Source organism: Mytilus galloprovincialis, chromosome 9 (genome assembly GCF_965363235.1).
Source record: "Mytilus galloprovincialis chromosome 9, xbMytGall1.hap1.1, whole genome shotgun sequence".
Classification (NCBI taxonomy): Eukaryota; Metazoa; Mollusca; class Bivalvia; order Mytilida; family Mytilidae; genus Mytilus; species Mytilus galloprovincialis.
In genome coordinates this window covers 25,855,350-25,881,690 of record NC_134846.1, presented here as the reverse complement: position 1 = coordinate 25,881,690, position 26,341 = coordinate 25,855,350, and the positions used below count along the sequence as shown (strand labels likewise).

General features: G+C 33.2%; 1 protein-coding gene and 1 long non-coding RNA gene across 2 annotated transcripts; one reads left to right on the top strand and one right to left on the bottom strand.

The window, feature by feature from the left end:
• Positions 1-470: 470 nt before the first annotated feature.
• Positions 471-3,983, bottom strand: LOC143044704 (uncharacterized). The gene is made up of 3 exons (XR_012968760.1): positions 3,524-3,983; positions 1,909-1,980; positions 471-1,025 (listed from the first exon to the last, which is right to left on the bottom strand). It is a non-coding gene; the product is annotated as an uncharacterized LOC143044704 (long non-coding RNA).
• A 6,550-nt stretch (positions 3,984-10,533) lies between these two features.
• LOC143044703 (uncharacterized) lies at positions 10,534-21,762 on the top strand. Its single transcript, XM_076216786.1, has 7 exons — positions 10,534-10,731; positions 15,034-15,139; positions 16,420-16,652; positions 18,254-18,272; positions 19,349-19,379; positions 20,730-21,033; positions 21,564-21,762. Exons 1-7 carry the CDS (start codon positions 10,677-10,679, stop codon positions 21,575-21,577), a joined length of 762 nt encoding a protein of 253 aa, XP_076072901.1. The 5' UTR covers positions 10,534-10,676; the 3' UTR covers positions 21,578-21,762.
• Positions 21,763-26,341: the final 4,579 nt, after the last annotated feature.

Genomic DNA, 26,341 nt, shown 5'->3' with positions numbered 1-26,341 from the left:
GATACAGTTGTACGTAATGGACGTAATACCTAGCTCCAAAACATATCAATGAACTAAAATTTAAAATAAAACATAAAAAGACTTGCAAAGATCAGAGGCTCCTGACTTGGGACTGGCGCAAACGTGCGGGGGGATATACATGTTGTATGAGATCCCAACCCTCTATACCTCTAGCAAATATAGAATAAAGAAACACACAGCAATACGCACAGTTAAACTCAGATTAATCAGTTTATTATAAATTTTGGTATTAGGCTTCCCGTGAAAGATATATAGATATAGATATCAAGATCCAGGAATGGGTAGTGTTCTTTGTTAGTATTGTAGCTTTATTAAAACTGTTCTCCCTCTACAGTAGTCGACCAAGAGTAATAAAAATACAAATGGGTTTTGTTTACTTGTAGTTATTTTGAGGTAGAGTTATGTCCCCTAGACATGATATACATTATTGTCGTATATAAGTTAAAAAGTTTAAAGTCATTTTCGTTTGTATTTTTTATAATTAAAAGAGCAGATAAACTATAGTCCTTATAGTCCCGAACTCTTTCTCTTCATTCATTTTGAACATACAACACAATACACCTGCAAATCATCAGTATACGGTGGGCAAGGAAGTGATCCACATTTATAGCCGGTTATAAACAGTGTTTTATCATTGTTGTCACTTCGTCCACCAGGAATAAACTCCGGTTGTTTGTCAATACAGACAAACGACGATGCCGCGTGGTGGTAAGCCCCAGATGCAAGAAATCCACTGTATTCTATTCTCCAACCACTGAAGCAGGACTTTCTTCCAGGAATCATTACAGTTGTTGATGTATTGCTTAGACAAAGGGCACATGGCACATCTTGATCTTGAGCACCAGACCCGAACCGCGCATCGTCATATTCTGATCCGTAGATATAGCTATTGGTACCTGCAGTAGTGTTACTTAGTTCGGGGTGCTCGGGTAGACATAGCATGTTAGATGGGCCTCCTCGATAATAATCATTTCCATAGAAGAATTTTTGGCCAGATGAGTAACCTACAAAAAATTTAATGTAAGGTAACTCTTGACTATTAAATAATAAATATTATAACAGAAAAAGTCAATTGATCACTTAAAGTACATATCAATCATATTTTCAGTTTGTAAGTACGTACAATTTGCAAAAGTTCAATATAAATGTCAATCTACTTTACCAATAAATTATTTCTCAGAATAATACTCTGATGATAAATACTTTCAATATGAAGTCATCTTCTGAGTGTCAAAATGCCCACTTCAACTAAAAGTCGCGATAAATAGTGACATTGACCAATTCCGCGTTAGTTTGATGTTTATCTTCGGTCGTCCCTAGTTAATTCCTTCACATGCATGAAAATAGTTTGAATGGTTTAGCATTCTTAAAAGTTGTATTTCAACGTTAGTTTCTAACATAGATATACTTTTGTTATTGGGTTACAGTCTGAGATTGATATTAACCAAGTTATATAGATTCTAAAGACTGAATTAGATTGAACATTCTACAGTCAGTTTAACATCTTAGGGAGCTCCCATTTGATTTTTATGGGGTGGGGGCTAGGATGAAAAATTTTGTCCTGCATTTTTTTAGCTGTAATCTCTGTCCTGCCTTTTTATTTTTCACTCTGTTCGGTCCTGCCTTTTTTTTTTTTAGTTTATCCTGACTTTTTTTTACCTAAATTGTCGTCCTGACTTTTTTTTTGCAAGTGTCTCATCCTGCCTTTTTTTTTCTTCTCAAATCTCCTGTCCTGCCTATTTTTTTCAAATTTCATCCTAGCCCCCCCCCCCCCCCCCCCCCTAAAATCAAATGGTAGTTCCCTTATGGTTATTATTTTTACAACAGTGCAGATTTCTGTTTAAAAAATGTTGTAGTTAAACTGTAATTGTGACTGAAATCACCTACCAGAGTAAACTAGTTTTGTGCCAGTACCGGAACATCCAGTTTTGCCCCATCTCACATAAGTTGAACCTCGTTCTTAAAAAAAAGAAACAATACTATTTATTTGAAACATCACTAGTCGATGCACATTAAGATAGAATGAAATTCAAAACAGTGTGGCTGTGGCCATTGATTGACACATTAAATTCATCCATTGACTGGGACAATTTAGGTGAACGTTTATATGTAACGATCATTGCTTACTATGTACTTTTTAAAGACACCTAAACTATGGGGTCACCAAAGGTTCTTAACACCTTAATAAAGTAATTCGAAAAATATTCAGAAATAACACAATGTTTTGATTTAAATCAATTATATAAATCAAAACATAAAGGTTATTCCTGATTAATTTTTCGAATTATTTTATTATTAAAGGCGTTAAGAAACCTTTGGTGACCCCACAGTTTAAACGTCTGTCGTAGGTACGTCGTGAACAGTGGTCGTTACAGACAAACGTTCACGTAAATTGTCCCAGTCAATGGATGAATTTAATGTGTCAATCAATGGCCATAGCCACACTGTTTTGAATTTCATTCTATACATGGCAAAAAGGTTACCGAACAAGTTGCACTGAGAGCTATTGCTCACTAATGATACTCTTGCAATTAGTAATCGGTACGCAGATAGTTGATAAGCGGTCCATGTAAAAGCACATCGCATTGTACATCTATATAGCATGCTTACATAATGATTGATCCCAAATATCAGACAGCCTCGATTGTTACTGGATATATGAAATAAATGTAATATTCAAAAGTAGGAATTCGATGATCAATGAATATGAAAATGATACCAAATGAATCTTTCTACTAAATTTCGGTTATGTAACGGACGGACGGAAAGAGGTAAGCCATGCAGTATGTTAACCTTCCTGCGGAATGGATATTTTTATGATTATTCTTATGAAAAGACAAATAACTGTAAAACGAAACAAAAAAAAAAGTTTGGTTAACTGTACCTTTGATATCTCATAGTTAAGTTTAAATCGAAAAAAAAAGTAAAATGATCGAATCAGAATAGTAGGGGGGGGGGAAACCTAGAAACGTCTTGATTAAATGAAACGAGACCAAAGGAAAAATCAAAAACGAGGTAAATATCATGTCTTCGGAAATAGTCAGCAGTAATAAGTTTTGCCACCTCTCATAAAACTTCAACTTAATGTGTGCTGAAAAAAGAGGCGGAAGATGCAAAGAGGACATTCAAATCTCGCAAGACAAACGAGAAACAACGGACAAAACCGTGACAAAAGCGAAGGATGACCACAAGTCCACAAAACACTACATAGAAAACGAAGGCTAAGCAACACTTATGTGCTGCTGAAGGGTAAGCAGATTTTGATCTTGGTAACACAGAATATGCTAACCCGAGTAAGTTGCAATCTTCTTTTACGGAAAACCTGGTAGAAATGCAAGCCATGTTTTACCGTTCCTTCAGAGACAATGAATCTTAATATTTGTAAATCTTTGAAGTTCTTATAAAGTGTTTCCATTCCTTTGATTTCTAACTCTGACATGTCCTTATCTCTTTACTATTCTATCAGGTAAATAAATTATGAAATGTGTACATGTATACTGACCTTGAAACGATTGTGACATTTGTGTCATTGTGTTCTGTTGATTCGCAATACCAATCCGTAATGTCGATAGACTACTTGTAAGATTCTGAATATGGCGTTCATGGTCTCTGACTTTAGTTTGAAGATTTGCCTGATAACTAGATTCCATAGACTTTAGTTTAGCATTGAATGTATTATTCATAGATTCTATTACTTTCTCCATGCTTTGAATAGTAGATTCCAGTTTTGCAAGTCTAGAATTGAAAATGGCAGGATCGTTTAATAATAGCCGTTTCTTCGCATGTTCTCCCAGACTTACATGTACGTGTAATCCCAAAGCGAATGTAAATGATAAAAGGCAAACAAGTTTCATCATAATTCCAAATTATTTCTTCGATCAAAGAAATAGTAAAACCGAAAACAAGGAAGTCACTAATAGATAAAAATCTACGTAAGTGATGAACTATGTATGACAAATCTTATCTATATCTTTAATGAAATATTTTCTTGCAGAAGCTTTCTTCTATAACGAACAACATTTACATAGCTACAGTAGACAAGTTTATGAAAAACATTTGGAGAAATATCAAATGTCAGTGTACTTTAAAAAAATACATGAACAAATATTCGCCAGACCAACTTATGATGTTAATGAGTCTACAGAAAGATGTCATGAACGTTTTCTACCACACAGAAAAGAAACAAAACCATGCACATTGTAGCTGAATGTCTGTGGCTGAAAAGTATTAGCAACATGAAGAGTTGTAAAAAACACATAAATGAAGAGTAATATATCGATATCAGGTGTTTTTTTTGCTTGGGACATTATGGCAGACAAATTCTTTTTTACTTCACACAGTGTTCACCAGATCTTCTACCTGCATGTTTTTCGAGGTTTCGCTACAGAGAAATAGACAGATTAAGCAGTATTCTTACTAACTTTTACTAACTCGGGTGCTAAAGGAGGGTCGACAGCTATTTTTTTTAATGAATTGATTGGTATAGACAATGTCCATCCTGTAATTTATTGGAGGATGAAGCTCGTTTTATTTGATACTGTAAAAAATATCTAAACTAAGAGATAACTTTTTAGGAAACGTAGTCAAACGGCAGATTATATATCCTGGCAAGAAAATGAATATCTTCTTTCCTCATCAACCTCTAAATAAATTGAAAGCTAGTGGTCCTATTTTAACCAAGCATCATATATGAGGAAAGGGGACCCTTGATTTATTTATATAAATATGCATAAATAGATTGTTTAGCTTTTTTTTCGTGTACATGTACATGTTTTATGGGATATGGTTTAGCTAGCTATAAAACCAGGTTATGTTCTTTTTCACGGGTTCAACCGAACATAAAGTATTTATTTTCTATACAAGGCTTAATAACACAAAACACAAATATACTATGGGATGTAGGTTTTCAGCATCCAGTCTTTTAATAATACATTCGGAACATAATAACAACATGTGAATAAAAAATTAGAATGGGAGGTGTTGCGCAAAAAACAGTCCTTATCACATTCTCTTCCCTAGAAGTAAAATCAACAGCCTGAACAATCTACAAAATATAATTACAAAAATTAAAATGTCAATTGTTCTTGAACAATTGAGAGGTCTTTCCTTTTATAATGTAACATATATGTTGAAATAGACGTAGAATGTATTGAAAAGCTTTAAAACACACTGAAAATCCTTTAAATAAGGTCAAAAACACATAATTCGCTATATGGGACATGACCTTGACCTTTGACCTTTTGACCTTTGTCAAGGTCATTAGTCCCCAATGTCATTGCTGAAGACCCCATGGGTCTAGGACCTTTGGTTATATAGTAAAAGCTGATTTTGTCTTTTCAGAAACCTAAAACAGGATTTATGCCCCTTAAAAAAAGGTCAAATCTCTTCTGTCAAAATATAACAAAGTTGCGCCGTAATGACCCAAACATTTTCCACTATTTAAAACTTCTGTAAGTATAATGGTTTTAGAGTTGTTCTGATAACAAGGTGTTAGGTCAAAGGTCAAGGTCAACATACACATTTGACCTTGAGGTATTTTCGAAAGTCTCATGAATTGTTGATGAATGGTGAAGATCCTAGGTCTCTACGATTTACGGTTTCTGAGTTTTGGTGGTCCACCGACACCGGTTAATTTTCAAAGGGGCATAACCCTACCAATGAGTCGTTGAATCTTTTCGAATCAAATGTAACGAAGAACCGGGGTCTGGTCCTGAACAAATTTCACCCTTCGTTTTTTTTCTATCTATTACGGTTACGGTGTTGGAACGATAACAAGGTTTTTTGGTTTCGGAGGGATTACTCCGAACCGACAAAATATTTCGACTAACAGGGTGAGTTCCGGATAGGTATTCATGACACCGATACAAAGTGAGAACATGAAAGCGACACGCCTTACGGTTTAGGCTGCTAACTTCGTCAAAGTTTGGCGGAAAAAGAATAATAATAAACAGAAGAAATACAGTAAGGTCTTTCCTTATAGAAAAAGGAAAGACCTTAATTAGAAACAATTCACAACTATACATGTAAATGAGTGAATACTGTAACTTTAGACAGTATACATGTGCATCTATTGAATTGTACAATTCTATAAGAATAATCTTATACGTGTGAAAGACAGTACCTATAGAACAAAAATTGCTTTTTAAACAAACAAAAAATAAAAGTCAAACAGACCTTAACAGCAATTGAAATAAACGTGTAGACTGATTGAATGCAAACCGTCGAATGATTAAATTCCCGCTAAGGTATGCACGGGTGAATCCACCCGTGCAAATTACTACACATAACGGTATTCGTTACGCCTTATAACAAAAGGAAATTTATTTATGTTCTTTTTCACGGGTTCAACCGAACATAAAGTATTTCTTTTCTATACAAGGTTTAATAACACAAAACACAAATATACTATGGGATGTAGGTTTTCAGCATCCAATCGAGACAAAAGGCGAAAGACTGTATATAATGAACTTTGAAAAGCGCATCTGAAACACCGTTGCTTGCGGCTTAAGTAGCACCTCCGTTTCGTAAACTATGCAAACCAAATTGTTATTAGTCTAACCCTATTGCGCTTAAAGCTTCTCTGGCTCTAGTATAAGATAAAGGCTTATTTATATTACTCAATACTAAGGTATCTTTTTTGGACTGCAAAGAACAAAATTGTACTCCGAAGAATCAATCTTAAGACTTGCTAAGTCACAATAATGTTTTAAAAAATGAACAGGATAAGTCGGTATATCCGTACTTGCTATCATAACTATACTACCTTGTCTATAAATATCGGTCTATAATTTCAACGTGTGTTTTATGAAAACTGATATCACTCATTCTTATAAGCGAGAGTTCTTTGTATCTAAAAAATCAAGCATAAGCCAATTATCACATACAAAGTGACCTACAGTTGGACAGGTGGGAAATATCATGATACAGGTTAAAAAGTTTAACAATCATATCCGCTGTGATTGGTTCTTTCTTTTGTATAGCTTTCGCCAAATTCTTTTTCTCTTTCTAAGACAATGTAACCACGGTTTGGATATAAAAACAGTTCGTGATACCACTTAATTGCGTAAAAGTAAGAAATAAGTACGGACACTGAACAAGCTGACTGTATTAATTCTGTGAGATACAAGGAAACCGTAGATATATTCACTGTCAAAAACTTAAAATTGTACTTCCTGCACCAAATATTAAAATTTATTAAAATATAAATCGTATATCTTGTTTGTGGAATATGATTTACTCTTTTTAGTTACATCCATAACTGCAAAAGCTGTATTAAGTAACCCAAGTTTGCGCTAGAGTTTGTAGATTTCTTTCCATTCCTTACTCACAGAGATCTACAAAAGACATGGAAAGATATGCAATCCTTCAAGGACAGAAAATCACGGCCAGGTCCGTGATACAAGCGACCAGGTCCGCATATTAAACACATGTACACTGTACAATCTACATACGATATCAGAAAACAAAAAGCGGCAAGGTCCGCATAAAGAAATTTTTACTCAAATTCATTCATTCATTTTAGCATCAAGTTTCAATACAAGCACATTTGAAATAAACCTGTATTCGTTGAAAACCGAATTCTCAGCAGATCCCCTGTTGAAAAAATTGGAAGGGGTTTCATACTCAACAAAGTCTTGCATTAAACCAACAAACTTGCCGGTGTCAACAGACTCCAGCATCGGCCAGAAAACTGCCGATTTCAAGTTAGGGATAACCAATACACCGTTAGCTTTACATAATTGAATATATTTTACAGTGTAAGCTATTAAAGATACATGTGACAAGAGTCAATTATTATCGTTTGACCAGTCAAACGTGAATGCATCAAGTATATACCTTTTGTTAAAGGATGAAAAAAAAATTAAAAAAAATTCTAACTCTTTAATAGACAAAATATCTAACTTAACTCTAGGGTCCCAAGGGGATCGCTCGTTTACCAAGTGATGTGTAAGTGTCTTGTCATAATTCTACATGTATTACCTAAAGCGGGTGATAATGCGATGATTTTACCAATATCCACTGCAACTTTCCTTGCAGTCGTATTACAAGGATTTATAAGTGATAAAGCCAAAAAAAAAAAAAAATTTCAAACATTTTCTGTTCGGATAAACTTGAAGTACCCCTATGTAAATGCCATACAAAATCAAGCCATTCTAAATTTTTGTGTGGCTTCCACAAACTTCCATAATTTGGCAAAAACCCAGCTGACAATAAATCAGACAATACTTCTTTTGACACTTTTCAACATAATTTTTCAGTATGTTCAAATCCAAGTCCATAATCTAGATGTACAATTATTTTGAATCCTTTACTGTGCCAACATTTTTACTAGAGGGCGTATCATTTTAGTGAAAATGTAACAAGCTGAGCTCAGCACAAAAGATAAAACTTTAGTGTCGCTTTTCTATCAAAACCCAAGAAACTTTTCTGATTCAACATGCATATCTATATGATAGTACCCCGATGATGTCTTAAATCAAACTTAAATGCAAAATGTGTATTTGCTGCATACATTTTGGCCTCTTTTACAACCTCGTATTTAAATTTAAATAACATTTCGTATTGATGTACGTGTCTGAGGTCAACAATCAACCATTCCTTGCCAATCGAGTTGACCTACACCGATCAAGGATTAACAACAAAAGGGGGAGTGCTAACTCCCGTGCATATATATACCAAGTCTGCAATTGCACGTTTAACGAAATATTTATGTTCAAAAGCAGATGTATTGTTATTAAAAAATACAAAAGTAGGTGCATCGGTAATTTTAAAAAAATAGCCAGATTCAAGTATACTAGGTAAAACTAAATATTTTAAAATCGGCCAATAAAAGTTTTTCTTTCCAAATTTGTAAGCTATTGTATAATAGACCTTTCACATTATAAACTTGTACTAACTCATTCTCATACTCATATGTGTCTAAACATATTAAATTAAAGTCAATCAAAGATAATACCTCATTTGTAACTGCTGATAACTGCTGATGTTATTAGACTTGTTGGCTTTTTCTGGACAGTTAGACGACCAATGTCCTGTGAAAAACAACGAGAAAGCATCAGCTGTAGGGTTGCTTGTAGGATTGTCAACTTAACACCTATGATGACTTCTTGAAGATGTACATTCAAGAGAACTTAGGATTTCCTCGTCAGAAATGAAGGAGAAAAAAGTCAAACAGACCTTAACAGCAATTGAAATAAACGTGTAGACTGATTGAATGCAAACCGCCGAATGATTAAATTCCCGCTAAGGTATAATGCACGGGTAAATCCACCCGTGCAAATTACTACGCATAACGGTATTCGTTACGCCTTATAACGAAAAGAAATTTATTTCAATCCACCATTTTCTACATTAGAAAATGCCTGTACCAAGTCAGGAATATGACAGTTGTTATCCATTCGTTTGATGTGTTAATTGGATTTTTGATTTTTCCTTTTGATTTTTGATTTTCCTTTTTGAATTTTCCTCGGAGTTCAGTATTTTTGTGTTTTTACTTTTTCCTATGGTTTTGTTTTTGAAATGTCTTTTGTGTATGCTTTCATTCATTTTATTTGTCACAAACCTTTTGTTTATAGAGCTTATATGACAATAAACATTTGAATTTGAATATATATCTGCTAATCATAGATAAATATAAGTGTTTTTTAATTTACTCCAATATCTAAATATCTATTGAATAACCTTTGATTTAAAAAAAAGGGGGTACCTAAAACATATTTATAAACAAGTAACCTAAATAGAATAACGCTTTTATCGTGGCATGCGAGAAACGGGTTGTACTCCGTAAATTAAAGAATACCATTCTCAAGACCCCAGCACAGCATGCACTTTAATAAAAACAAGAACTATCTTTAAAAAAGATATCCGACGAATTTAAATTTGAGTATATGTTTAAAACTATCATTTCGATAACTTTCAGAAGCACAAAGATACCATTTAAATAACGTTTTCTCTGTTTGTGTTCAGTATTCTCGGTCCTCGTAAATTTCTGTTTAAGCGAGTTAAGCGTCCTTAAGTTCAAATGGCACAAACCGAAACTACATCGACTACGTCGGAAAAAAAGATGAAATATTGATTAGAAAGCGTCTAGACACTTATAGTTTGTATCCTTGAAATTTGAGCTGTACGAATCTCATTTCTTTTTAATGGGATAAAAATACTCTAATAAATTCTATCTACACAATGTTATCATTTAAAACTTTAATATTGATATTTTTTTTTAGAAATATTATTTCAAACGAGTCCTTAATCATCTGTAGTATTACAATTCTCATCGAAAAATTGTATTTTAAGTTGAATTAAAGTTTAAAACACCCATATTTACACTACCATTTTACGACATCTCGTGACACGCGTAAACAAAACGATTCTCCTGCACTAAAAATGCTGTGTGTAAACTGTTGCCACTAGAGCATGACCTTGTACAAAAATTGTAATATTTACCACTTTTGGAGTAATACAATATAGACATTATCGATGCTTGAAACTTGTACAATTTGACATGACAATATATTTCACCTGTGCATTGTCGGTTTAAAATTTAATCTGCAGATTTTAAATTTTGATTCGACTTAACGTCTTTTGTTATTAAAGAAAAGCGACACCAATTATTGTATACATTCATCAAGGAAGTTTATATGTATGAAAACTGAATTATGGAAAATATTAAACGGATTTTATCAGCTTTTACAATTATAAACGTTCTTCAAGGTAAGTTGACTTAAAAACTTTTATTTAACGTTTATGCCACACCCTTTCATTATAGAAGTTAACTAAATTAGATACATAAATACTATAAATATAAGAGGAACCATACGTCAAAAGTCGTGATAATACACAGTCATATGGAACACATAAAAACTTCAATGGGTAAAATTATTTTTGATTTGATAACGATGAAAAAAAACAAGTATGAATGACCAAGGAAACAAAGAAAAGTTAAAGATTTAAAATATTTCCTCAAAGGCCAAATCGTCAATACAATATCGATCAAGGGGTAAACGTTACACAAAGATAGGTAGGTGTGTGCGTGTGTGTGTCGGGGGGGGGGGGGGGGGGTAACTGCCACTTAGACATATATCGATTGATTTATCGGATGTTGGTTGCTTCACGTCCAATGGCAGGTATTTCATGTTGTATGTTGCGAACAAATTACAATGAACCGTGGCGGATCCAGAGCTTTTCATTAGGTGGGCCCGCTGGCTGACCTAAAAAGGAGGGGTCCCAGACTGACATAAGGGGGCCCCGCTCCAGTCATGCTTCCGTGATTTCCTATATAATCAACCAATTTATTCCCACAAAACGGGGGGTGGGGCTGTCCCTTGGATCCGCCTATGATAATATTAAGTTCCTGTACAGTATTACAGGCTGTATATGATGAAGGTCAGGAAAATATGGACTGCCAAACGGAAATAAAGGTAATATTGGATACGGACAATAATATTGCTTTACAACAGCTGCAATGGTTCTTAACTTAACTAGAAAGCGTAGCATTTTCATTACACGAGGCATCGGATTTTACTTGACCATTCTGTCGTGGCTGCGTACTTTTACATCCCGTAAAGCAATAATTACGTCTTTATTTGGCAAGAGTTTAACTGTCGATCGAGAGAAGATCAAAGTGAACATATTTATAATATATATGTATCAAAGTAACCCTTGTAGGAAATTAAACGAAGGAAACAAATAACCAAAAACATTTTTTTAGTTTTAATGTAAACAAAATAATGACAAAAAGTAATGCAGATACAAAAGTTTATATGATAACTTCCTTGTAAATGAATATTACTGATTTCAGCAAAATGGTATCAAATTTTAATTTTCCTTTAAAGGCAGAATAAATATATTTGAATGATCGCATTACAAGTTAAGTGTTTGAGATTTAAATGTTGCATTTAAAAAGAACAAAGTTGTTTGTGATAAAACATAAAGAACGATTCGCTCGCATGAACATTTTAAAAGATGATATAAAAGAATAATTTCACAAACCATTAGCAATGAATAAGATTTTTATTATGTTTTAGCGAGATAAGATACGTTGGGCTAACTAACACCTTTCTTTTGTTCTTTTCAATACATATATATTTTTTACAAATGCTAAATTAATGTAATAACGGGGTTTCCAGTTACGCTCAAGGCCAAAATATGGGAAACCCATAAGTCTCCCAAGGACACTTACACTTAATTTCGATGCATCGAATTTTTTTGTAAACAAGTCTTTAATCTGACTAAAATATCATATCTGACTTGTTATTTTTTACTCGGTCTCGTTTCATGGACAGTCCTTGTGGTCATGAAAGTTTAGAGTATGATTATCAAAATACTGGAGTTGTTGTTTCGAGAACAAACATTGTAATTCGAGTACTTCAAAGTAAAGTTTAATGACAAAAAGTCAAGGCCATTCCTAAGATTTTGTTGTCTTACCTTGATTATTACTTCTTAATTTATCAATGAAATGGGATCATGATATTGGTAAGTTACTAGCTGTTGCCAAAATTGTAGGAACTTAGAAGTGACGAGAATGGGGAAAAAGGGGGGGGGGGGGGATTGTGAATGTGCTGCAGCACACTACAACACTGAAATTAGTAAATTCAACTAAAGAAAATCAGAATTGAAGTAAGATAGCTGAATTTTGCTGCTATATTTATCTATTCAAAACATTACCTACTGCAAACACTTTGTTTTATAATATAATGCAAGGAATTTTAGTTAATTTGGATCACATATATCACGAACACTTGTACATAAAGTAATTGTACATTAAGAATATTTAAGTCTTCAGTTGCTCTTTGAACGATTTGAATAATTAACACGTGTGTCAAGGTCCAAGGAATTAAGGCAAATCTAAAGTAATATCAGGACAAATCTTGTAATCAGAGTAGTAGAATACCTTAGCCGTATCGGCAAACATTTTTGGAATTTTGGGTCCTCAATGCTCTCCAACTTTGTAATTGTTAGGTTTTTTAACTGTTTTGGTCTGAACTTCACCGATGAGTCTAATGTAGACGAAACGCGCGTCTGGCGTAATAAATTATAATCCTGGTACCTTTGATAACTATTGTAAAAGTGTCTAAAACTCCATCTGTTTTTGCATCATACCCCTTTATTAATGTGAAAAATAAGAAAACAAAGGAAAAGAAGAACGAAACAACCGCATTCTTTTTAACACCTGCAGACACACTGTATTTACTTGTTTACACCTAGTTATGCATCAAATACACATTTATGTAAGCCATAATTAAGTGACATCAAAGAATAATGTATGTCTAAGGACTTCCAATTTGCTCAGGGCATACTACTTTCTCAAAAGATTGACAAGTTTATACCATAATATGATTGTTTTGATAATAGATAATTAAAAATGATATATAGCATTACGTGGTTTTACACACACTTACACTGCATAACTTTAATATAGTGTACATAATTTTTATGTAAAAATATAACCACATTAGTTTTTAAATTAAAAGTTAAGCTACATGTGTAGGTGCAGTTAATAAGGAATAACAAACGCCCCCATTTGAATAAAATGATTTTATTGATTGCTATAATGCAAATGTAAAGTTAGAATTTGGAAGTTAGAAGTTAGAATTATAATTGAACTTACACAGATTACGTAGTACTACATTTTTCATATGTTTTGACTTAAATAACACGAACATAATGTGCACAGGACATTAGGCAATGCCTCTGTGATACTTGCATAATATACATGTAGTATATATAGCACTACGATAATCGAAAGTAAGCCTAAATTATTTAGGTTTTTTTTATTTAGATTAGACCGTTGTTTTTCACGTTTGAATGGTTTTTACACTAGTAATTTTGGGGCCCATTATATATATATAGCTTGTTGTTCGGTGTGAGTCAAGGCTCCGTGTTGAAGGCCGTACATTGACCTATAATGGTTTACTTTTGTAAATTGTTATTTGAATGAAGAGTTGTCTCATTGACACTCATACCAAAGCTACCTATATCTACCAATAACTTTATTGAGATTTTCAAATCAATACATATATTTACGGGTACCATGTTGCCCCTGCTTAATATGTATGCTTGATATTTATGCTCTTCTTTACTTCAAACGTTATGGTGTATTTATTTTTGAGATGACTTTTCTTTTGTGCGCCACATCATTCTCTCAATTTTAGGACAGTTAGTTTACTAAAATTCAAATAAGACGTGCACCATCTATTCTTGGCCCTCATTCCTGTCCACATTAATTTCGTATAGGAGCCGTCTTAACTTGCAGTGAGGTGAGAGTTGTTTGCTCCGTGTTGAAGGCCTCATTGTGACTTTGAGATTAAAAACACCGGTATTAAAAACAGCAATAAAAGCGTTTTTTGCTTTTTTGTGTGTTTTTTGTTTGTTGCTCATGTACTGTCTTTTGTCATGATGGATAGATACTCCATATCCTTTGTTTTTCTATCATACCAGAAAGAATAACATGTATATATATACATTTTATTATACTGACGAAATTTAAAAACAATCTTAAACTAACATAATCAGATGAATTGTTTATGGTGATGTTTTTTTTTCAAATGAATGGCTACAGTAAGCTATACAAAGATGGATTTAATTAGGTCATAAGTGCTTCTGAATAAATTAGCATTTATGAGACTACCGAGGCGTACATTGCTTTTTGTAAAGTAATAACCAATATACTAATAACCAATCGAAGCATTAAAATGTACACGTTTAATGCAAAATTAAACCAAAAGTGTACTACATGTACTGAAGTGCACATACGTATGCATCTATTATGAAAGTCTATGGAAACCCAATATTTAATTATTGGGATATAAAAATGATATATATTATGTATTTGACATTTCGTTGTAAATACAATCCCTTTCAACAAATTCCGACAAGTGTATATAACTCTGAGTTATCTAAAATCTAAATCATAAGTTACTTGTACATGTACTTAAAATTATAGTAAATTGTCAAAGGCATATTTTATTGACAACATTTTGTATTTACAAGGTGCATTCTATTTGTATTTCATAGGTATTGCCTGTGAAGATGACTCATTTACCGGAGTTGTAGCAGCCTCAACAGTTGCTGGGGTTCTGTTCTGTCTTGTGATATTAGCAGCTGTAATTTTTGCGATTTGGTAATTTTTATTTACGCATTACATAAGAGTATCTGTTTATCTAAATTGCTTTGGACCCCATTTGTTATCTGAGGTAGATAGAATGAAATTCAAAACAGTGTGGCTGTGGCCATTGATTGACACATTAAATTCATCCATTGACTGGGACAATTTACGTGAACGTTTGTATGTAACGACCACTGTTCACGACGTACCTACGATAGACATTTAAACTGTGGGGTCACCAAAGGTTTCTTAACGCCTTTAATTATAAAATAATTCGAAAAATTAATCAGGAATAACTTTATGTTTTGATTTATATAATTGTTATAGATCAAAACATCGTGTTATTTCTGATTAATTTTTCGAATTACTTTATTAAGGTGTTGAGAACCTTTGGTGACCCCATAGTTTAAGTGTCTTTAAAAAGTACATAGTGAGCAGTGATCGTTACATACAAACGTTCATCTAAATTGTCCCAGTCAATGGATGAATTTAATGTGTCAATCAATGGCGACAGCCACACTGTTTTGAATTTCATTCTAAATAAGGTCACTTGGACGTAAGTCCTATCATATCGAGCATGTCAATGTTAAACATTAATCATGAAGTGAAACCTCATTGCCATTTCACATTTTGATCAGTTCTGTACAAATATATAACCATTCTAAATATATAGGTTTTTATATTGTTTTGTGTAAGACAGTCTATACCATCAAAATTGAAGGACAATTTATGCTCTCAAAAGAGAGACGAAAGATACCAGAGGGAGAGTCAATCTCATAGATAGAAAATAAACTGACAACGCCACGGCTAAAAAATAAAAAGACAAACAGATAAATAAAAGTACAGAAGACACATCATTGAAAACTAAAGACTAAGCAGCATTTGGAAAGTGTGGTAAAAAACCCATTGAAAATGCGTTAAAAAAAGAGGGGAAAACGTATCAAGACAAACAATGGAAGACACGAGTGAGATACAGACACTAAATGACGGTACATCAACTCGTAAACTGATATAAAAAAACCTCAAAGAATGAAGTCACCAAAAACTGTACATATAGATTTAGCAAAGACGATCCTTAATACATCTGTTGCAAGCATTTTTCCATAATCAAGCTAGGTTGTCGTTTGAAGCGTTGTGGTCCACTAAAACATGTAATGAGCAAACCTACCAACGAAAGCAATGTTTTGTTGTCGAATTTAAAAGTATAGCTGATACATTATTAAAGTAAAATTATAAAATATAGTCATGTTTATAAGACGTAATTGTTTATCTGAATACTCTTTATTTCTAAATAGGAGAGATGCATATAAAAAGGTACAGTTAAAACGGGGACGTTTTAAGGTTCCAAGAGCATGGATAGAACAAGAAAGATTAGCAAAGATAGAGAAAAGAAAAAAATTCAAGCGTCAGATGAAAGAACAAATAAAACAAAAACATGCAATAAAAGATAAACAAAATGGAGATTTGGATATGGAAATGAACAATTTGCACAGGACACGCCCACAGATACCTGGATCATGGCGCAGAGGTAATACTATAGTATTAATGAATGGGTGTTTTTATAATGGCCCTGTTATATGTCCAAGGTCTGTAATAATGGTCGAGGAAGTCTGTAATGGCCCGAGGCAACGCCGAGTTACTCTTTTGATGACAGTTCAGTTTGAAAAAAATAATTTGTACTTCACCATGATAAAGCTTTAAATATACCAAATATCCAAAATATTAAGTTGAAAGAAGTTATGTGTTGAAAAACAGGATGAACAGTGATCCCTATAAATGGTTCTTTAATGTTGGTTGCTGGTTACTAAATTAAATAAAATACAAAAACGTATTATACTCTTTACAACTTGATTTTATTATCTTTATTAAAAACCCTAACTGGGCTTAATACAGACAAACTGGGCATTAATACAGGGCCATTACAGAAAAACAGGGCCATTACAGGAAAAAACAGGGCCATTACAGAAAAACAGGGCCATTACAGAAAATATGTTATTTTTAATAAACAGTCATTTTTGGCAATAATGTACTTAGTTGGTTAATAAATTATATTATTAGACAGGCTGTTGCTTGTATTTTTAAATCATATAACAGAATCATATTTATACTACACAAAAAAATCCCAAATAATATATAAGGTAAATTCTTCTAATCAATGGGAGACACTTGATAACTGACTATATTTTGGGCCATATTCATAAATTAACTGTTTACAAAACTTTTGAATTTTATGAAATACTAAGGCGTTTCTACCTCAGGAATAGATTACCTTAGCTGTATTTGGCAAAACTTTTAGGAATTTTGGTCCTCAATGCTCTTCAACTTCGTACTTTATTTGGCCTTTTTAACTTTTTTGGATTCGAAGGTCACTGATTAATCTTTTGTATACGAAACGCGCGTTTTGCGTAAATACAAAATTCAATCCTGGTATCTATGATGAGTTTAATTTCATGTGAACATGAATGTTGGAATGTAAAAAGACAGCATTCAGAAGATGTACAGGCGTACGGACTTAAACAAGGATTTCACGAGTCGAGCCCTTTCCAACTGAGCTACGGGTGTGTTGCTACACCACTGTTTCACGTAAGAGAAAAGCTGAGCGCTCACAAAAATGTTTAATCCTTTCATACTTAAACAGTCCTGGTTCTAAGGAAAGAGTTTGTAAGCAAGTAACTGTCGCGATTTGCTGCCTGCTATAGCGTTTACTGTTGCACTCTGAATTAAACCGTTTGTTTTCTCTTTTGAATTACTGGATTTATTTTGGTCTCTTATAGCTTCCTAACTTATGATATATTGGCCGTACGAAGAGCTGTAATTCCACAAACGAGTCTTTGATTTGGAAATGACATTTGTGTCATTGAAATACAGTTATACCAAGTTGCCTTGTTTTTTTTATTTCATCGTAAATAATTTTATTATCGCTGCAAGTGGAGTGCTTTGCCCAAAGAGCAAAATCCGTCAAGTAGGTATTTCTTAGGTTATCTTGTAATAATGTCTACATTATTAAATGAAGAATATCTTGCTCCTATTATTTCCTATAATTTAGTTGATTCTGTATTAAACATGTATTAAAATACCATCGGATAATATTAACAATGTATATACGTATATATTTTTTTTTATTTGCAGAATTAAGACATCCAAATGGGTAAGTTTTTTCTTATTACAAGGATAATTGATTCGTACATGCTATTTGTCCAAGGTGAATAAGGTCAAATAAACAAGAACTTACATTGAACAAAACGAATGCTTGTTGCATACATGTATGTATCACAACCAGAATACTTTCATGATAGTATTATTTGAATCTTACTAGATTCTCTAATGAACCACGATCTCAGACTAACAGATAAAATTGAAAATAGATAAAGATAGTGCAAGCCTGTTCATGTTGGTCCATATTTTTGCATTATTGGCGAGGGCTTGTGTTTTGTTCCCAATATCATTTAGAATTCTGTCTAAAATAACCCAACTTGATCAGTTCGTGTCGAATTCATACACTTAGTCTAACTTTATGAATAATCTTCAAGTATTGGGAGTATTAATATCATTATTGACATTACGTTTTAAACTTAAATTACTTTTTATGATTCAAATAAAACGTTGCGATTTTAGATTTTCAGTTACTGAATTGTGTTTATGCACTAGGTGTAATGTTTCTTTTCTGTTTAGGCCGGTTTTGTTTTGTTGCACCATGCGTTGAATAATATTAAAGCCGATTTCAATGAGAGTGTAGGCAAAGGTAATATCTTTGCTTGATAGCTGAACCGTGAAGTCATTGTTAGGTTAGGTAAACAACTCTTCTTTAAGAGTAGACTAGTCCGACAGGTGACCAATCTATAGTGGTAGGACTAGGCTACTTCGAATGGAGGGTAGTATACCTGACCTATATATATTATGACTTCACGGTTCAGTTAGAAAGCAAGCTGAATAAAGATATTACAGACTTATAGAAATCGGCTGTAATTGGTGTACATTTGTAGTTAATTACAGAAACTCACCTCGTCAGCACTAACAATCGTTAAAATAAAATAACGTGTATTTTTATTGCATTTGGGACGGGAGCAGGATAAACATTAAAGCCCATTGTATGATGGTAAAGGCTTTAAACCGACAGCCTGTATTGTAATGGAAACCTAGATAAAATATGTATGATGTAACAAATATTCTAACTCATGGTTTTGTAATATAATTCAACACACGTATCTGTTTACTTTTTATCAGGTATATAGTAAAAGAAGTACCAACTTTACAGGTAAGACTTCTTTAGTTCTTGCTATTTTTGTTTCGCAATACAATGTTTTAATAGATAAATATTTTTATTATGGAAACTTTAAACCTGATATATGTATAAGATGTCAGTATATGTTTTTTAGGGACAATCTTTGACTTTATAAAAGGGGTGTTTTTGGTCAACACCAGGCACTAATACATATCATATGCAAATTGGTTTTTCGCAAGAGATTATCTTATTATAATACTACTAAAATACACCTCTTTTGAACTGAACAGCCATATTTTAAAATCAACGTTGCTTTTGCAGGCACAGGCATGCACTTGTATCTGATGTTCCTAGAGCGGGGACAAAATAAAGGACAAGTGCGTGTGCTTTTCAGTTACTAATTTCATGAAAAAATTCAATGGGCAGGCAGGTTTTCAATAGAGCCATAACTCTAATATTTAGCAGGAACTAAGAATTTGTAGTAACTTTACATTTTAATCACATAGATAACCCTCTAACATATTTAGTATCTTCACTTCAATGTGAGTACGGAATATGAGTTGACGCAGACACATACATTGGCTAGAGGTATTAGGGGTGGGTTGAGATCTCATAAACATGTTTAATCCCGCCGCAATTTTGCGCCTGTCCCACGTCAGGCGCCTCTGCCCTTTGTTAGTCTTGTATGATTTTTAATTTTAGTTTCTTGTGTATAATTCGGAGTTTAGTAAGACGTCCATTTTCATTACTAGTATACATATTATTTAAGGGGCCAGCTGAAGGACGCCCCCGGGTGCGGGAGTTTCTTGCTACATTGAAGACCCATTGGTGGCCTTCGGCTGTTGTCTACTCTGTGATCGGGTTGTTGTCGCTTTGACACATTCACCATTTCCTTTCTCAATTTTACAATAATCTGTAAGCGGTTGGCGAAACTTATGTTACTAGCATACCAAGAAGGCAAACAATGTCACTGATGGGTCACGATAGAAAGAAACATTTTATTGAAGACCACAGTCAGTAATGTAACGCAGTCATGTAACTGTCAAAATGGTAAACAACATGAAAATCACTAACATGATTCCTTGGTTTATATTGTTTTGATATATCTATAGATTATGTTTACTGTATAGCTAAAAACTTATATTCTTTGTCCACCAGTATAACCTTTTTCAGATTTAAATTAAATGTCCATTTCTTGTGGCTATTATTGCTATTCTCTATACAAAATGCTACTTAAGATAAAAATATAAAAAGAATCATTTATTGCACTGTTTTGAATGCTTTATAATTATAACATACTCTCAAATTTGCTAAATTTTCATGTTTTTTGTGTGTGTATAAACCAAAGAAATCTTACATATCTATATTACATTTGTATTACAGAGAACCGTAGTTATAGATAATCAGCAAGTCGTTGTTGACGTAGTTGACAACGATAGTGCACTCTGGCAGAGAGTTAATAACCCATCTGGTATCCGTTATTCATCACTGACAAATCCGTCTACAGCGATACCAGTATCATCTCGGAGTGACGGAGATAGTTCGAGTGTATCGTCTGCTTCAACAGCAAGAGTAAAAGATAAAGACAAACACTCGTCTGTGTATATAGAAGCTGAAGTGATAGAAGCCAGCATAGATTTCACAAATGATGGTGTCATTGGTGATGATAGGGAATTACAAGAGAGAGGTACGTAAGGAATATCGGAAAGTGCTTAATGAATATCCTCTTTGACTTCTTAGCAATGAGAAGTGAAAAAAATGTATACAGCATTTTACAGGAAGCTTTAGAAGTCTGCAACATGCAAATTGTGCAGAAGTTCAAACGAAAAACGGTCGGGTCTTAGCTTAAACAATCCAATTTACGCCAAAAAATATGACGGACATGAACCAACGACAAACACTAAATAAACGAATCATTACTTAGGACAGCTGCAAAAACACTAAATTAAAACAAAACCACCAACGGCCTTATGTATAACAAAACAACAAATATGACGGACACGGACCAGAGAAAACCTCCGAACAACATATAAAGTTTAGGAATGGTAACGAACACGGATTTTATTCTATGAGCATAAGTTAAGCAGTTTCATTTCTGAACATTAACAGTTTTAAATAATAAAACAAAGATATTAAGATTAGTTAATTTATATTTAGCTAGCAGGATCGGTGTGATAATTAAAAGAACAGGTTTTAATTAAATTTATTCTTTTTCAGTTACAGCCTTCTGAGAAGGAATATAAATATACGCACTGAAAAGTGATGTGATAGGCCGGTGAGGTTGGAGCAGTAATTTACCAAGTGTGTTGATAAACGATGAAGTCCCTATAAATTAATTTCCGATTTCTATATGACTTTTATATTATATAGTATATGTACAGAAATTATCTATTAAATGTGATGACATATCTTCAAAGGCATTAATTACAATCTTGCAACACAAATATAATATAACCTATTAACGTCTCGTAACATCAGAATACCATTATTTTATATACATTTACATCCATATAATACTTAACTGAATGAAAAACTGAGACCTAAAAGACACTAGTGCATAAACGCATTATTTACCAATGATGGATTGATTTTTGTTAGCTTGACGTCAAATGGTTAATCTTTCATGTATACTGAGGACGATGAACTCTCCTAAATTAAAGCTGTTTTGAAAGCGTAACGAAACGGGAATATACGTAACGAAACGGGAATATACGTAGTGATCCTTAGTTTGTTCAAAACGGGACCTGCCCAATATGTTTTGAAAATTCAACAACAAACGTAGCGAAAATTGAAATAGAAACCTAGTAAATACGTAGCAAAGCCTAGCGGATCGTAACAAAACGTGTTAACTACGTATCGAAACGTTTCAATGCGTGGTGGAAACGTGGGTCTACATATACTGTACTTTTATTTATATCTATTTACTTACTTTAATATACAATTTTGAAATCTAAAATGTAAAAGTACAACAACACTTTAGATGTAGCATCGTATATATCCCTATTTATATTAAGGACAAAACAAGCAATGATTAGTTATTTTTTAAGGAAAAAAATATTGTTATAAAATATTATTATTTTCTTCTCCCGGGCGCTAATTTTCTTCTCCGGGCGCTAATTTTCTTCTCCGGGCGCTAATTTTCCTTCTCCGGGCGCTTTTTCTTTTCCCCGGGCGCTTTTTAGTAGGACCGACTAAAACGTAGCAAAACGTGATACGAACGTAGCACAAACCTAGTAAAACATAGCTTTCAAAATAATGGGACATTTTTATTCAAAACGTAGTTGAAACGTAGCATTTTGAAACGGAATACGGAATAAAACGGTATAGTGTGACTGTGCCTTAGCAAGAGGACGTGGCTGCGTAGTAATACATCCTGCATAGCCAAACGGACACACATTGATAGCATTTGTTTTACTGGACATGTCGATTGTACAAGATCTAGTGCAGATTTTACCCCCTAGGGTCCAATGCATAATTGACCGAATTTCACTCACGCACATATTTGACAGGTTTCGAAATCAAATACAAAAAAACTGGTGCACTTTTTTCGACAATCAATTGAGTTATCTTTCGTTGAACTTCAAGTTTACATTACATGTAGTTCTAAGACTTCCTCGAGTCTTTTTAGAAACTGGTTTTATTGAATACCTCTTCAAAGGCCTCGATCTGCGGTTATTTTTGAGATTTTTATCTTAAGCTTGAAAATATTATGCACACTCAAATCGTAATACATAAATGAAGATGTGCACAAACGCTTTTGTAAATGTAACTGCTAGGCTAAAAATTGTTAAAATGGAGGTATATTTTAAAAGGCATTCCCATATAAAAATGTATCTGACATTTTAACTGAATTGGATGTTTGTTGCACAATTTTGGAATTTATTTTGTTGCTAGGTAAAATATGCGTTATTCATGTTAATCTTGTATCATTGAAGTTTTGTGTGAACAAATCTTGAGGCGGGATGAGGAGATGCATACATTAAAGAAAATATAGAATGATAGTTATATGTAAGGTTCCGTCTAGCAGGATTCATCTAATCTTTACCTTATTTTTGGACATTGTTAACTGTTTGCATTGTAGACAAGTTCTTAGATATAGGAATATGTGGTGTGAGTGCCAATGAGACAACCCTCCATTTAAATAACAATTTTAAAAAAGTAAACCAATATAGGTCAATGTACGGCCTTCAACACGGAGCCTTGGCTCACACCGAACAACAAGCTATAAAGGGCTCCAAAATTACTAGTGTAATTTCTATCTTAACCTCTTTTACATGGATCATTGGTTCATTTAATGTTAGATGTATGGGATACAGTAAAATCTTAATATGCAAGACTTTCATTGTAACTTCAATCATGATAAGTAAAGCAGGTGAACATGTTTGCACAATAACGCTCGTTCAAAACTTGTCGATACTCCGAAAAGATATTAAGATCTTGACATATAGTTTTGATAGTATAGTCACTAATCTATTGTCAGAGACCGTACATGTTTCTCTGGTTTGTTCGTTTTGGTGTCCTGCTGCGTTATTAACGTAAACTCATTCTCTTCTTAATACGAATATAAGCACGTGCTAAGACAGTTCTTGACTATACTATTCGATCAGAGTCACGTATGCCGCAATAACAATTTATGATTACATCGATTATTGTCTTCCTCAGTCTGCGAAAATATAACCCTTCATATTTACCTTCATCATGAGAAATGATATTAAATATAAAATGTTACCATATAAAGATTTGAAATTATATTAATCTCCGTACTGCAATAAAATATTCTGCTGATGAATTATTTGAAAAGTTGATCCGGGTAAGATTAGTTATTAATGTTTTGATTATTAAGACAGCTCTTGACAATACTTTCTGACCTGATCCGGGTAAGATTAGTTATTAATGTTTTGATAATTAAGACAGCTCTTGACAATACTTTCTGACCTGATCCGGGTAAGATTAGTTATTAATGTTTTGATAATTAAGACAGCTCTTGACTATACTTTCTGACCCAGAGTCACGTATTTCTATACAGAGATTTAATGATGGTAACGGTTACATTGGAAATCACCTTTCATCTATTAAGCAAAAATTGAAATTGTTTGACTTTTTTTATTTCTTTTTAAATGTGATTACATTTAGAGAATAACCACCTTATACAAGATACTTGAAATTTAATAAGAATATCAAAACTGTAAAAAAGATTCTTGATAACATCTTATATGTATTTCAGAATAAAGTTTGTCGAAAGGTTGTGGGTAATCCTATGGACACTAACTGCGCTCCATTGATGGCATACTTGTTTCTGTGTTGTGGTTAATCAAAGTTTATGACAAGGCTCCATGTGGATTTATCTGGATTCCATTTGATTGGCCAATTCGAAAATAACCGTTTATTACAATAACGGTCCAATTTTCTGTACCAGATTCGTATTTTAACATTTAATGTCTCTTCAGCGATGATGTTTTGGCGTTCAAGTCAAGCGTTGCATATACATTGCAAAATAAACGAATTTAGTATCTACGGCAAAAAGTGTCCCTTCCTTGATTTTGATGTTAAAGTGTTACACGTGCAACCTCTTCACAAAAGTTTGTAGATAAATGTATGAATTTTGCTTTTTTCGGGCGTGGATGTTTCTTTTTGCCCAATCTTGCGGTGTTTCTGTGTCTGTTATTTCAATTGTCTTAATTTCTACGACTGTGATGTTTATATTACCCATTGGTTTCATTACGATCCATAAAGACTTGTTGCTTCTCTGTATAGATTTATTTCAAAAGGTAGTCGATTCGAATTGGTACTGTATACCTACATTTGTAGGATCGTTAGATATTGTTGTTGCTGTACTGGCATTGCACGATTTTGTTAATGATGATTGATAACGTGACGGAATAAGTTTTCTTATACAGTTACGAAACACCCAGAACAGTCATAGAGCATAAAGAATCGTTTATTTTGACGTTACGCACGATAAAATATTGCGTCCCAATTGGTAACGTCAGACGTTTTACGTCGGTAATCGAGTATACTTTGTTCGTTTTTTTTGTAATCCTTTTTGATCGATATGGATACTTCAAAGTCTTGAATATGTATGAAATATTTCCTACTGGTAGTTACGCAAGCAAAAATAAACAATACAAAATAGGTATTTGGTTGAGAAAATAGTGCCCATAGTATATTATATAATGCGTTGGTCGTCCGTTTAAATTTAAGAAGAGAGGGAAGGGAGGAAGCAATTCATGTTGCTTAAATAACATAGTTTTTGTGTTTTGTACTTTTATCTTTTTTTAAATGTTGTTGGTTTTTTTTTGTTGTGTTTTTTGGGGGGAGGGGGAGGGGTGTGTGTGATGATAAGTGAAAAGATTTTAATGAAAAAGACTTCTATTACAAAGGAGTAATTAAATCAAGAAAGAGAATGATTGCGTGGAAAATAATTATATTCATCTGATATGTTTACAAGCTTTGTATAATATCGAGGTGTAACTCCTCAGGTACAACAATTTTACTGCCTCCTTCAATTTCAGCACCAATGAACCATATTGCAGATAAATAGCAAATCGCAGTTCTACGCTTCACAAATGTAAAAATAAACGGTTGATCTTTTATCCTCTAGTAATATAGCCCTTTCACAACTTTCAAATCTTGGTTAAATGAACAACCCTAGTCATCTGAAATATTTTACCTTTTTATTGACAAATTACCATATGTTTCTTTTTTTCTTTTCATTTAAGATAATTACTAGTATTCATTTTCTATTTGATTATAACTACTATTATATATTACAGTTCTTATCGTGGTTTCTATGATTCTATCTATATTCGAAATTTGTAATTTTGTTATTTTGTTTTTTGGTACTGATCTTAAAACATGAAATCGAACCGTACTTGTTATTTTTAACAACAATGAAATATCGTTCATATATCATATGATAATACGAACTGCTTTCAATTTCGATTGCCAAGGAGGGTGATTGGCCTAATGAGTTCATATAAAGTGATAAAAAGCCT

Excerpts from the sequence above, each read along its gene's own strand:
- LOC143044703 (XM_076216786.1), top strand. The coding sequence starts at position 10,677 with ATGGAAAATATTAAACGGATTTTATCAGCTTTTACAATTATAAACGTT. Across the intron at positions 15,140-16,419 it reads GCTGTAATTTTTGCGATTTG|GAGAGATGCATATAAAAAGG; the intron begins GTAATTTTTATT and ends ATTTCTAAATAG. Across the intron at positions 19,380-20,729 it reads AAGAAGTACCAACTTTACAG|AGAACCGTAGTTATAGATAA; the intron begins GTAAGACTTCTT and ends TTTGTATTACAG.